At 48.9% G+C, this 13435-nt stretch overlaps 1 protein-coding gene across 1 annotated transcript in view; it reads left to right on the top strand.

Moving 5' to 3' along the window:
• Positions 1–13213, top strand: part of LOC135819153 (hemicentin-1-like) — a 47325-nt gene extending 34112 nt beyond the window's left edge. The window contains exons 25-37 of the mRNA XM_065332312.1: positions 179–309; positions 873–1166; positions 1982–2269; positions 2947–3258; positions 3569–3853; positions 4616–4762; positions 5717–5851; positions 6331–6516; positions 8198–8409; positions 9222–9323; positions 10318–10363; positions 11112–11327; positions 11803–13213. Coding sequence (XP_065188384.1) covers positions 179–309; positions 873–1166; positions 1982–2269; positions 2947–3258; positions 3569–3853; positions 4616–4762; positions 5717–5851; positions 6331–6516; positions 8198–8409; positions 9222–9323; positions 10318–10363; positions 11112–11327; positions 11803–12518 — 3070 coding nt within the window. The 3' untranslated portion in view covers positions 12519–13213. The remainder of the gene's footprint in view (positions 1–178; positions 310–872; positions 1167–1981; positions 2270–2946; positions 3259–3568; positions 3854–4615; positions 4763–5716; positions 5852–6330; positions 6517–8197; positions 8410–9221; positions 9324–10317; positions 10364–11111; positions 11328–11802) is intronic.
• The last annotated feature ends 222 nt before the right edge of the window (positions 13214–13435 follow it).

The following is a 13435-nucleotide window of genomic DNA, read 5'->3' as shown; positions in this document are numbered from 1 at the left end:
GTTCCTTGTCGCTTGATTGATCATTGTGTGCTGCCATTGCTCTGTCTTTGGTGTTGAGCATACTTTCCACAACCAAGGGTCGCATGTTTACTTTGGTAATATCTTGTCCGTACGAATCTGCGTACATGTGTGGATATTATATGACGCACTCGTCTCTCTTCTGTCCGTGCCTCTGCAGCTACACCCTGTCAAGGGACCAATCACAACTGACCCTACAGAACATCAGTGAAGACCTCACCGGGCAAGTCACCTGCTCGGCTACTAACAAAGCTGGTAGAGGCGAGGCGCACAGCATCCTCACCATGCTGGGTAGGTGCAGCGCTTGGCACTAAGCCACCATTGTTAAACAGTACAGGCCAGAGACAGTCTTAGCATCAGTCTTGACAGACAGCAAACCACCATAGGACCTGAACCAATGTATATTTCGGCCCCAAATATATTACCGTACTAACGCACAGATAGGCACATGCGCTTACCCCGGTATAAGTGAATTTTTGCTACGGATCCAATTTTCAAAAATGACATATTTTCACCTAAATGCGCATGCGCCATCAGAGTTTGTTTGCCAGAGTCTTTGTGTTTGACTAGGTCTTGTAGTTTCAGTTTCAGGGTTCCTGCATGCTGTTTGCGGACTTTTATCCGTGATTGTGTCAAAGTGAGAATTTTTGTAGTGCTTCGCCTATAGGAGCATGCGCTTGTAAGTGAGAGTGCGCTTATATCCGAATACAGGCACATGCGCCTATATGTGCGTTACTACGGTAGGTCTATGTGATCCGTGATGTTTAACTGATTATTGAGAGAAACCTATAATACCATTGCCCTTGACAACACCATGATTCACTGTTGCTTCTCCACTCTGCATTCATGTATAGACCTCAGTCCCAGCATTGCGTCACTAGCTAATATCACTGTCAGCTCAGGGCAGGAACGTATTCTGGTCAGTTGCCCAGCATCGCCAGCTGATGCTGAGATAGAGTGGTACTTCCAGGACAGGCCGCTCACCTCCTCGCCGGCGAGGAGCACGGGTCAGGCGGCATGGCAGATATTTAGCAATGGCTCCCTACTGATCTCCCCAGTGGCCCGGCCATGGTGGAATGGACGACTGATGTGCAAGGCTAGAAATGCTTTTGGAACGGCGTCCGCCGAGGCCTACATTGAAGTGCAAGGTGAGTTGGCTGTGTCTCATGGGCAATGTTAGAGGGAGATATGGCAATAACTAATTCCGACGAACACAAATTATGGTCTCACATGGGAGCGTTGGGAGGATGAAGGTTAAGTTAGACACCGCATGCTAGAATGAGCTCGACACAGTGGCACAGGTACGCAGCTCAATACAATCAGAGATCTGAAGAAAAACGCTGTGACGTGCATGCCTCGGACTATATCGCCCATAGATATTCCTGATTTGAGCTGACACCCCTTAAGCCCTGGTGTTAATTACCCCCTGGGACCGCCGCCTGATCAATTAGGAGCATTTTTCGGTTAAAGGAGTGGGTTTTGCATGCTGTTTACTGTTTATTTATGTACATTGAATTTTGCAATTTAAAACTCGGATGTTGAGCTCGGATGTTGACTCGGATTTTGAGCCAATAATAAATGTAGAAAGGAAGAGGACATATAGTTGGACATATAGTTGTTACACTTTCTGACTGTATATAGTATCTGGTTACAGTGATGGAGAGTTACTCTTAACTCGTTTCCATATGTCCTCTTCCTTTCAACATTGAATTTTGCATTTGAACTTGACATGCACTATCTTCAGGCCTTTGTCTTCACCGCCGTGCCATTGCAGCCCTTCTGTTGTAACAGGGTATCTTTTATGTAGTGGTAGATTGCAACCAGGTGGGACCACACTACGCTTGCAGACACCAGCACGAAAAATCAAGAAACAAGAAAATCGACCACTACTATTTTGATTGACGGACCTAATGAAGATGGCATCAACAAAATTACTTGTTATGTCTTGCTCTGTTGCACACAGATCAGCTTATTGTGCTAGAAAGACCTCGCAATCAGACCGTCTCACGTGGTGCCAGTGCTGTGTTCACTTGCTATGCTGTGCAAGGCCCGCATCCCTTGCCAGTCGTGTTCAAAGTGAATGATGACGTAATTGTCCCATCTACAACATCATCTATGATGTCATACAGACTTGGAACACAGCCGGATGGATCTGTACAGCTGCATGTGGATACATCGGCCACGATGGATAGTGTAAATGTGACCTGCGAGACTGGTGGTCTTGTACTCCGTGCAGCCCTATCTGTAACAGGTGGGAACTTGTAGATCGTTTTATTTGTGTGCCAGTCTGTCTATCTGTCTATCTGTCTGCCTATCTGCCTGTCTTCCTGTCAGTCTGGCTAACTGGCTTTCCGTCTATCTGTCTGTCTTTCTGTCTGTTTTTTTTGGGTCTGTTTTGTGTCATTTTTGCATCTCCGTATGTGTCTGTGCCTGTGCCTGTGTGTGGACCAGTATCTGTGTCCGTGTCTGGGTCTGTGTATGGGTCTGTGTCTGTATGTTGGTCTTTGTCTGTAAGCCACTATCTGGAGTTGCGCCAGTGTCTGCGTTTCTGTGTGTCTGCGTGTCTGCGTGTCCGTGCATCTGGGAGTGTGTATATGCGTATGTGCATATGCGTGCACATATGCAAGCAGCTAATCAAGTGAGGGGTCTCACTGCATGCTCATCACCTTATGTATGTTGCTGGAGAATGGGAAAAGAGAATCAAGAACTTCAGGCGCTTGGTATTAGAGGATAGTGCACTAACATCATGACTCCCCTTCTGACTCTTTGAATATTGAGATGCCTTTTGTTGACTCTTCTGCCTGGATTTCAGTGACAGATGCGTTAAGCCCATGGATCCTTCCATGAGTGACAAGCAAACTGTAACTATTGTTATAATATTCTGACTGTTTGATCTGTTCCTGGATTCATGCTAACTATCTACTGCAGCTGTACCTGAGCCAGTGGGACATATTCACATCTCGCCATCAACACCACTCTACCCGGGCGGACATGCCACGATTGTGTGTACAACCGAGTCCATGAATACAGGCCAGTATACAAGCGGCGGGGAGCAGAGAGTGCGGTGGTTGAAGGACGGCGTCCACATGCCTCGCTTTGACTCAGTGCACTCGACCCAGGCTGACCGGGGAGCAAGCATTGAAGTGTTTGCATCAGACACTGCAGCTAGCACTATGTACACCTGCCAGATACGCGCGGTTGGCACGGTAACGAACATCACACGAGAAGTCGTCACACAGGGTAAGCCATTTCATTCTGCTACTTTTTTTAGCGAGAATTGTCGCATTTGGACTTGTTCTCTGCAGTGTATCTACCTCATCCCGCTGACTGCCCCCCCCCCCCCTCTCTCTCGCTCTCTCCCTTCCCACTCTTATCTAACAAAATCTGTTTCATCTTGAGGGAAAGTGCCCTGCAGCTAAAATGAATTGTCTCCTGGCAATGGTCGTCTTTATAAACAGCTGTGACTGGGGAGGCCTGTGATCAAGTCAACTAAATAGTAAATACTGCACTACAATCGTTTCTTTGGTTTCTACCCGTTCTGTTGACACAGCCAAGCCGAAATTCAAGAAGGTCTCCAGTTCGACCATGCAAGTGGCCGCTGGCAAGAAATCTCTGCTACTGTGCCGTGCTCATAAGACAATGGCTCACTTGCCAATAGTCTGGACCCGACTGCCGGAGAACAGGACGATTCTCACGACGCGAGACTCGCCATTCTGGACCACGAAGAGCAAGGCGCTGCGCTTTCACATGTCACGACAAATGAGCGGCGTGTACAGGTGCACAATGGACGGCGACGGCGTGCGTCTGTCCCATGACATGCTGGTAACACTACCTGGTGAGTCATATTGCTGTTGTTGTGTGTATAGTATCACGTACCTTGTGCTGTGACCATACTGGTGCGTATGTGCGTGCATCCATGTGCTTTCCACCGCTGCACACATGCACTTGTGCTTCTGTTTGTTCTACACGTATAGACAGTACAGTGATGGTGGTAAAGTCAAGCCCAGTGTGTTATATCTCACTTCTATTGGTGCGGTCGTTGTGGTGTCTGTGGTACATGTATTAGCCCCAATGGCCATCCTCCCCCCCCCCCCCCCCCTCACACACCCAGATTGTAAGTCACGTGGGGGGGGGGGGTATTATTCCCAATGGCCATACCCCCCCGATTGTAACTCCACAAGTGTGTGCATGTGTGTGTGTGTGGGCGGGGGGGGGGGGGGGGGGGGGAGGGGGACTATTGGTCTCCCTCACTGACTGTACAGTCAGACCTCACTTAACTGCACACATCCGTAAAAATATCCGGGCGGGCGAGGGAACCGGATAACCGGACACCAGTTATGTTAGATGGATCACTGTGTGTGACATATGCTGTAAATCTGTAACCAGCTATTTTCTTCCGGGCGGCAAGGCATCCGGATAAAAGAGGACCGGATAAGCTTGGTCTGACTGTACCTCTGTATGCTAGGAGAATGCATTGTGTATGGGGGGGGGGGGGGGGGGGGCAGTTGGAGGAATCTTGGCTGTTCTTTAAAAGACTTCTCTAATTGTCATCTGTCTGTCTGTCTGTCTGTCTGTCTGCATTTCATTATCTGCAAAGGAGCTAAACACAAGCCAGTTCTCACTCGCACACCGGAATCACAAAGCGTAGCTTCAGGGCAGACGGCCACGCTGCACTGTAAGGCATTGGGCATGCCGGCTGCACAGCTGAAATGGCAGCACAATGGGATGGAGATCACCAGCTCAGGTGAGACTGACATATGCAGGACTGCATGTGCTGGAGTGGTTTAATTGGACTGTAAGCAGTGGAGCAAATGCAGACATTGTGCAGGGGCGCCGGACACGCTACGGTCACTACGATATTGATCGTCTCACTATTTGTCCCAGGCACCCTGTGAATCAATGGCACTGATCTGGGGTCTAAATTTCGAAATTTTTCTGAGGAGCCACCCCAACCCGACAAGAAAATTGTTCTTCAGGTGGCGGACTGTAATAATAATAATAATACCACAGCACGCGTACAAAGGCCAAAGAACAATGCATGAGAATACACTGAAATTAAGCCAAGTCCGCTTCTGTCTCCAGTCAACAAAAAACTCATCCATAAACAATGTCTGATCTCCATTTCAACTTGTCTGCAGCAAATGCTCGTGCTCCTTCTAGGTCGCTGGCATTCTTCAAAGGAATGTCGTGCCCTGCCAGGTCCTTCATGATGGCGCACTGTACCACCCTATAATACCTTGCGACACCCCAGCACTGTGCTGTTGTGCTGTTGTGCTGTTGTGCTGTTGTGCTGTGTAGTCCCTGGCGCACACGGTCTGACTTGATGAGTTCTTCCACGTGTGCTGGTGGCGGTTTTGAAAGCAAAACAATTATCAATGCAATCATGTTGCCCCGTGTCTGGTTGTGAAAACGGGTCAGCGACTTGGTATGCACTCGCTTTGTTGCGACTTGTTCTGTACTCGTTCATCGCGACTCGGTTTGCACTCGTTTCACAGTGACTCGGTTTGCACTCGTTTCATCGCGACTCGGCTTGCACTTGTTTCATGAGTTGCTTCATGACACTGACATCCGAGGGCCTGCGATAACCAGTCCGTGAATATGTGTGAAGTTGCGTTGCCATGTCAACTTGGCAATGTGCTCCCATGCTGCGTGCACGTCACCATAACCCTCTGTGCGCATGTGGTTGCTATTCATGCAGATCATGTGACCGTGTCACATGACCGCATTCGCATCCACAATGCTGAGGCGGGCAGTGCGGGTGAATACGTGTGCATTGCGTACAACTCAGCCGGCGTGACCAGTGCTGCGGCTACCCTTACAGTCAACACACATGGTAAGGTACAGACACTAACACAGTGGAGAATCACTGATACAGGGTACATTGGGCAATAGAGGATATGTGAATGCTACCATGGTGGTGAATCAGCGGAGATGCTTATGGTCAATGTGTACACAGTGTGAATCAGCGGAACCACTCATGGACTATTATGTGCACAGCGTACTGGCATGGGTCACGGACTCGCTTAAGCTAGTGCATCTCTGTGCCGGCAGGTTTTTTTGCATGCAATTTGCGTTGTCTAGCATAGCAAGCTGCTTTCATTTCGAAGGGAGAGTCTGAGTACGAAATGACCGATGATTGTTTCAGGGACGGCTAAAAACTTTTGCGACGACCCCTTAGGATATCACTTTCTCTAATAAGGCCCTGAATATGGGACCACCAATACACGGGTACCAACCTTTGGGGCCCCATTAGCAGTTGGCTTTGACGGACTTAATTGCATATCGAGTTCTTGTTTGTTTGTTCATTCACAGACGTGTGTAGGAGTTCATTTGGCACAGTGACGGTGGGTGAAACTTGGACCAACGCAGAGAGCTGCAGTACATGCGTATGTCAGCGCGGTGGTGGTATAGTGTGCAGTGTGATGCAGTGCCCGCATCTCAACTGCTCGTCTGCCGTACAACAGAAACCTGCGGGATCATGCTGTCCAGTTTGTGCAAGTAAGAGCCTGATGTTGTGCCACCTGCCCCGTATGGGCCATCTATACGTAACAATCCCCAATTACACTGTCCCCTTACTCCCTATGATATTGGGGACATCGATCAACCCCATAAGACAATCTGCTACAAAGTGAACTCTGCTTGCCAGCTGCGATAGGTCATACCGACAGGCCCACACGATAGGCCATCTCTGAATAGGTCATCATCTATGATGCTATCTCCCCAGTAACCATCTGGTAGGCCATCACCAGAGAGTCTGTCACTGCCTACCTCTTTGCGCCCACTTCAATTTTGAGAGCAGGTGTGTATGTAATTGTGTGTGTGGGGGGGGGGGGTGAGTGCGTGCGTGCGTGCGCGTGTGTGTGTGTGTTGTGTGTGTTGTGTGCGTGTGTGTGCGTGTGTGCGTGTCTGTCACAGTATGTGTGTGGGGGGGGGGGGGTGCGTGCGTGTGTGTATCTGTGTGTGTGTGCGTGTGTGTGTGTGTTCACACACACGCTTGTCTGCATACGTATGTATGTGCACACTTGAGCATGCGCATCCGCACCCATGTGTATCGGGGCAGGGGAGAGGATCACAGGACAGTGGGGAGTGGCACGACCGGGGATTGGGGTATCCCCCGGGGAAAAAATCGATTTTTCGGCTAACAGGCCACCTATTAGCGCTCTTTTATTGCTTTTTGGTTGCATTGGGCGGACCATCCTGGACAAAGAGTGTGGATGGGGGGGGGGGGCATGGGTACGTGGTCGTACCGTGCGTGGCGCCCCGGCCCATGTATGTGTAACAGTAGAAACATAATAAAACAGCCTAGTGTTGAAACGATCTCACCGGATACTCGTTAGCTCGCTCGCCAGAAACTCGGCTCGTTTGTGCGGCCAGCTCGTTTGCACTAACGAACACCGTACTCCGTGCACATGGCAGTACATGTCGACCGGGCCCGCGGGGCCGGGAGTCGTAAAATAGTTTACGACTCCCTGGCCTGGTCGATCGAGAGTCCATGGGGGATCCAGTCCCGCGCAAAGTGAAAATCACTCGCAGTTACAGTAACTGTATGCCTGCACGCCACTTGAGTTGTTTCAGTTGTCGTTGCAGCTTTGGTGGACTCTACTGATGTCTTGTTCTGCATCTGCTGACCTGTCGCAGGATATGCTTCGGTCACGTCTCCATTCGAGTGAAAGTTACGCTAAGTCGTTTGGAAGTTTTCTCCCGCGATGCAGCGAAGACCAGGGCTACTTGCAATCTTTGCAAAACGGTCTATTCTTACAAAGGCTACTCGACGACGGCGCTGAAAAGACATCTTGACACCAAACAGCAGTCCGAAGTGAAGCAGCAGCAACCCCAAATACCGGCGGTGATAATTTGAACCAGCTGAAAAAACCGAACTTAGAAAATTTATTAGTCCATAAATCATATTAATTTTGCCACATCAATGAAACTCGTTAGCTCGCTCGATAGCTTGCTCGTTAGTGGAACTGATCGCTCGTTTGTTATAGATACGCTCGTTTCAACACTAAAACAGCCATCGCTATGGATCCTGTACTTCAGAGTCCTTATGGTCAGAGTGGATCTCTAATATGACTCAGTAGTTGTCATTAACTGTTATTGACTTCTGACGTCATCACATTCAAGCCCTGCTGAAGCCTAGCCATGACCCACTGCTGTGTTGTGCTGTCTTCCACCCCAGGTTGCCCGGTGGACGCTACACACAGTCAGGCTGTACAGTGTGTGGAAGACCTATGCACCGGGTCAACCTGTCCAGCCTACCCGGGTGCACGCTGCACGACTACACCCTGTGCTAGGCCTCACTGCAGGGCTGTACACACCATGGCTGGGGTAGAGGTCAACTGCTCTCTGCCCGTATCGTGCACGATGGATGATGGTGGCTCCACACGGCCGGTAAGCCCAGCTGTGCATGTTCCACCAGAACTCAAACATAGCTTATCTGGACATCAGTGGTACAGGAAGCATTGCGTGTGCGTCCCTTTATGCAGCAACAACAAAACTTCCGCAGCTCCAGGCTGATGTATTTGCACAATTGCCAAGCTGCATTTCCATTCCCATGCATGCGTGAGCACGTGCACACCTCGGACCTCAGACATGCCCACCGCGGAAGCGATGATAGCGAACAGCTATGTTAGACATAGCAACTTATGCTGCGATTACACCACTCAACAGCTTGCAAGGCTGATGAATTGACCGCCACTATTTTCTAGCCTGGTATCCACCACACAGCTGATTGAAGTGGCATTTTCTGGCCAGTGAATCTCTATTTTTAATTTTTAATTTTTTTTACACACGCGCCACACCACATACTCCGGCATACACTGGCTGTTGGTAACCACCCAGGAGAATGAAAGAAGAGCTAGGAGAATGAGAAAGAGAAGAAAGACGTGTGCAACCATAATCGTCAGGAATTGAACCCGCAACCTCTCGATTGGAAATCGACTGCACATACCACTGCACCATATGGGGCACACACACACCTACACACACGCACGCACACACACACACACACACACACACACACACACACACACACACACACACACACAGAAGGTTTTAAAGTACTGCATTTCAAAAACTTGGTCTTTATAACACATGTTATGTATGCATGTACGCACACACGCACGTGTGTGTGCGTGTACGTGTGTGTACGTGTGTGTGTACGTGTGTGTGCGTGTGTGTGTCTGTGTGCATGCTCGTTTCAGGTTGGTGCAACATGGTCAAACAGTCTGTGCACACATCAGTGTCAGTGCAAGTTGGGTGGTATCACTGTCTGCCAACCTCTCACATGTCCCGTATGTGAATCGGTAAGTAATTATGTACATATTAACATAGGTACGTGTGTGTGTATGTGTGTGTGTGCACGTGTGTGTGTGTGTGTGTGTGTGTGTGTGTGTGTGTGTGTGTGTGTGTGTGTGCGCGTGCATGTGTGTGTGTATGTGTGTCCCTGAGCTCTCGCCTGGTGAAATTTGACCCAGCGAACCACTCGAAAAGCGGAGCCTCCGCTTGGTATTCCCAGGCAATAATGCTGGTCGAGACACCCAAACACTGCTCAGTCTAATATTCTTGCTGGACGGCGATATGAAGAGAGATGTGCAGACACTAGGTTATGCTGGACGGTGGTGAAGCAGTTCAGTGCCCCTTTGACGCACCCCGATCCACTGGGGTGTATCAGAAGTACTCCACTACTAGTACTTGTGTGCGATGAAGAGAGATTGTGCATGCATCCCACAGCCTGTGAAGTATGCCAGCCAGTATGTGTTTTGAAGCCCGATGGCATTTTGAGAGTCTGTACTGAAACTGCACCATTACAACTTCATCATGAGGTGAAAGACTGCAGCAGATGGTGACGTTCAATAATTTCTTCCAATTCCGAGGCTCCCACATCAAAAATCACAGTTCCCGTCACTCGGGCTAGAGACCCGGCTAAAGCCCATTAGATGTTCTTTAAGGTTAGTGCCTGGTCTCCATTGGACACTGCCAAAGGACCAGTGTCCCGCCATCTCACCAGACTGCTGAAGCTTGGCATATTGCTCTCGTTCATATGTTCATCTTATGACTACTCGTTTCCTGTGTTTTGTGTTGTGTGTATGTGTGTGTGTGTTTGTTTGTGTGTGTGTGTGATTATGTGTGTGTGTGTGTGTGTGTGTGTGTGTGTGTGTGTGTGTGTGTGTGTGTGTGTGTGTGTGTGTGTGATTATGTGTGTGTGTGTGTGTGTGTGTGCGCGCGCGTGCGTGCGTGTGTGCGTGTGCATGTGCTTCTTCCTCGCTGATTTTGTGTCTGACACGTGTTGTTCCTTAGAAACCATTGGTTGTGGCTGGTCAGTGCTGTCCTATCTGCCAAGGTGGTAAGTGTGTAGCTTTGTCCCATTGGCTGCCCGTGACATGCTCACATACCCTAGACACATGGCCAGATAGAACTAAGAACATGGGGGTGGGGGCAGATGCTCTTCAATTTACATGATTGTGTTACCTGGCCTAGATAATCATAGTATCTTATGAAAGCAGGTGGCAAGGAGACAAACTTCAACAAATACAGGAATAATGTAAATGAACTAGTCCGCTGTCACAGAGCAACAATCGGTCTCATGCAGGCCTGCTCCACTGAGTCCTGGAATTAGTGTCCTGATTATTGCTATGGGAAAGTGTTTGAACAAACGGAGTTTCCAGCACCATGTCCGCTCTATGGATGAACGTGTTTGTTTCATTCCTATCTTTGCTGCCATTCTGATCATGATTCTGTCGTCGACTAGTGTAGGCTGATGCTTGCCATAGCGAGAGACTCGGAGTACCAACAATAGACTAGCTTCTCTCTGTCCCCAATGTGTGATTAGCTTTTAAGTGGGACACGTTCCAGTCACTCATACTCTGTCAGTACCGCTGTTCATCCAGCCCTTGCCGCTGTTGTGGCGCGGGTTGGATTCCGCTTTTCTGTACTGTTGCTCGCACATGAGCCTGCAATTCTGTCTGTACCCAGTGTGCGAGTGGCTCCGCAGTTCATGTACATCGAGAGCACTACTAGTATATCAGCAACAGCGCCTACATTTTATGCTGAGATTATTGTGTTGTGTGTGTATGTGTGTTGTATCTACACAGGCTGGTCATCCTGTCTGCTTGGTCCATGGACCGAATGGTCAGCATGCAACTCAACCTGCGGCACGGGATACAGAAGCAGACACCGACCAGTCAAGCCATCATCGACAGCACCCGCTGCTACTCAAGCAGCAACGGGGCCGTCATCGAGCTCGCAGTCCTGTCGTGGCACGGTCTCTGATACCATGTCGTGTGTTGCTGTCGACTGCTCAGAAAAAGGTTGGTTGCCGCTCAAAATGAAAGCTTGCTGTTTGTACGGATATTACTGACGCCTGCTGTGGTGTACCCCCATGTCATGGCATGGAGTATGTATCGTGCTATGGAATTGTCAGTACAGCAGATTCAGTAAAGCAACCATAGTCACTAGTTCTAAGTTTGCTTTGAGTAACACCTGTAACACCTGCAACACCTGTAACACCTGCAGATGATTACATTCTACCAACACTAGTAGTGGATAATGATATTCTCTCTGCTTATTTCCCACTCCATGTGTCTGTCTGCCTCTTGCTGTCTATTTCTCTCTCTCTCTCTCTCTCTCTCTCTCTCTCTCTCTCTCTCTCTCTCTCTCTCTCTCTCTCTCTCTCTCTCTCTCTCTCTCTCTCTCTCTCTCTCTCTCTCTCTCTCTCTCTCTCTCTCTCTCTCTCTCTCTCTCTCTCACACACACACACACACACACACACACACACCAATCCAGATGTGTCTGGCTCTGCATCTCCTGTAACCAAGACTAAAACATTGACTACTATGGCGACAGAGAAGCCATACATCGCCCATACAATAGAACCAAAGTTTGTCATTCCTCCAGCAACGCCCAGTGCAGTCGAGTCACTTGTCACTGCTATCTTCCACTCCTCACCAGCAGTACAAGTGGTAACCAGTGCTCAATTTCTTGAGCCGCACAAACCCAACATGGAATCACGGCCAAACAACCCTGCAGTGGACACCAATATTGAAGAGGATGATCAACACATACCCACTGGCCACAATGTTGAGGTCATAGCGCGACCAAATGAAATCATATCTGCAATTACTGAAGGTGATGGCATCATTACTCAGCCTAATGACATCATAGACACGCGGCCCGATGATGTCATTGTGCAGCCTAATCCGTCAGTTGCTGCGGCCCCGGTTGTGCACACTACAACTATCTACACTCCAGGCTCCAATCCCACTGCCAAGTGCAAACGAAACGGACGGCGTCTCACAGTCATCGCCTGGTACCATGGCGATAGTGAGCGGCGGACACCACTGCAAATCAGCTCACAGCAGTTCTCTCTGACGCGAAATAAGTCATTGAAAGTGCGGCGGCTGGACAGAGAGAGCTCCGGCACCGTGTTCACATGCCAGGGACGTGACAATGCTGGCAGGGTGTACTTTGTCACCACTAGATTTGTCGCGGCCAGGGAATAGGGGCATTGGGGTGAATAGAGCCACAGAGCTATAACCAATTGATCTGTGCAGGAAGCTATCTATACAGACACGATGTGCAGTGTACACTGCAAGATGTATTCTAGGAGAGGTTGTACATATTCAATGCTTGCTGGGCAGTGTGTATGAACAATACACTGTGCAGCTGCTAACCAGCCAGGACTGCAGGTATCCAATAATTATAGATACGGGCTGAAACCACAGTATCTCTGCAGTTCCTCATGCGTCGGACTTGGGGTCTACTTTGCATTGCCTTTCTTTCTTGAAGTACATGATCGTGTTTGCCTTGCTGGGTTTTTCGCCCACTTCTTCAACAGTTTCCACAGCTAAGAATTATACTAATACTTCCGAGCATTGAGACCCTGCTATGATTATTGTACTCCTGTGCCAGAGTCATTCATTTTTCAGACAGGATTATACAGATGATGTCTCGGAAGACTTCCATTTTGTTTTCAGAAATTGCTACATTTCTTCTAATATATACACTCTTCATACCGAAGTCTATATTGTACTGCAGCTGAATTTATCTGCAGTGCCTGATATACAAAACTATCGACACGATTCATAATATATTCAGAAACCGTGCAATTTTTTTATCAGCAGTTTCATTTTACTCTGCTACGGAAATTGTCCAAGTGCATCATTGTTTCTTCTATCCATGCATTGAACCATATTCCTTGGCGCAATGTCGTGAATGACTGCCCCCCCCCCCCCCCACACACACACAGTCTCCCCGGGAGAGGGGAGAGAGACTCAAAAAGAAATCTTGGAAAGATGACACAGTTGGCTATTGAACCGCCCAATGGCCGACATCCCCTGAAATCCCCAAACTATGGGTGGACTTGGAAATGATCCTACTTATGGGCTCACCACACCTCAGTAAGTGGATGAGGACAAGG

This window comes from Sycon ciliatum, chromosome 6 (genome assembly GCF_964019385.1).
Source record: "Sycon ciliatum chromosome 6, ocSycCili1.1, whole genome shotgun sequence".
In the NCBI taxonomy this organism is placed as follows: Eukaryota; Metazoa; Porifera; class Calcarea; order Leucosolenida; family Sycettidae; genus Sycon; species Sycon ciliatum.
The sequence above is the reverse complement of the archived record's forward strand: the minus strand, read 5'-3'. Positions and strand labels throughout refer to the sequence as shown.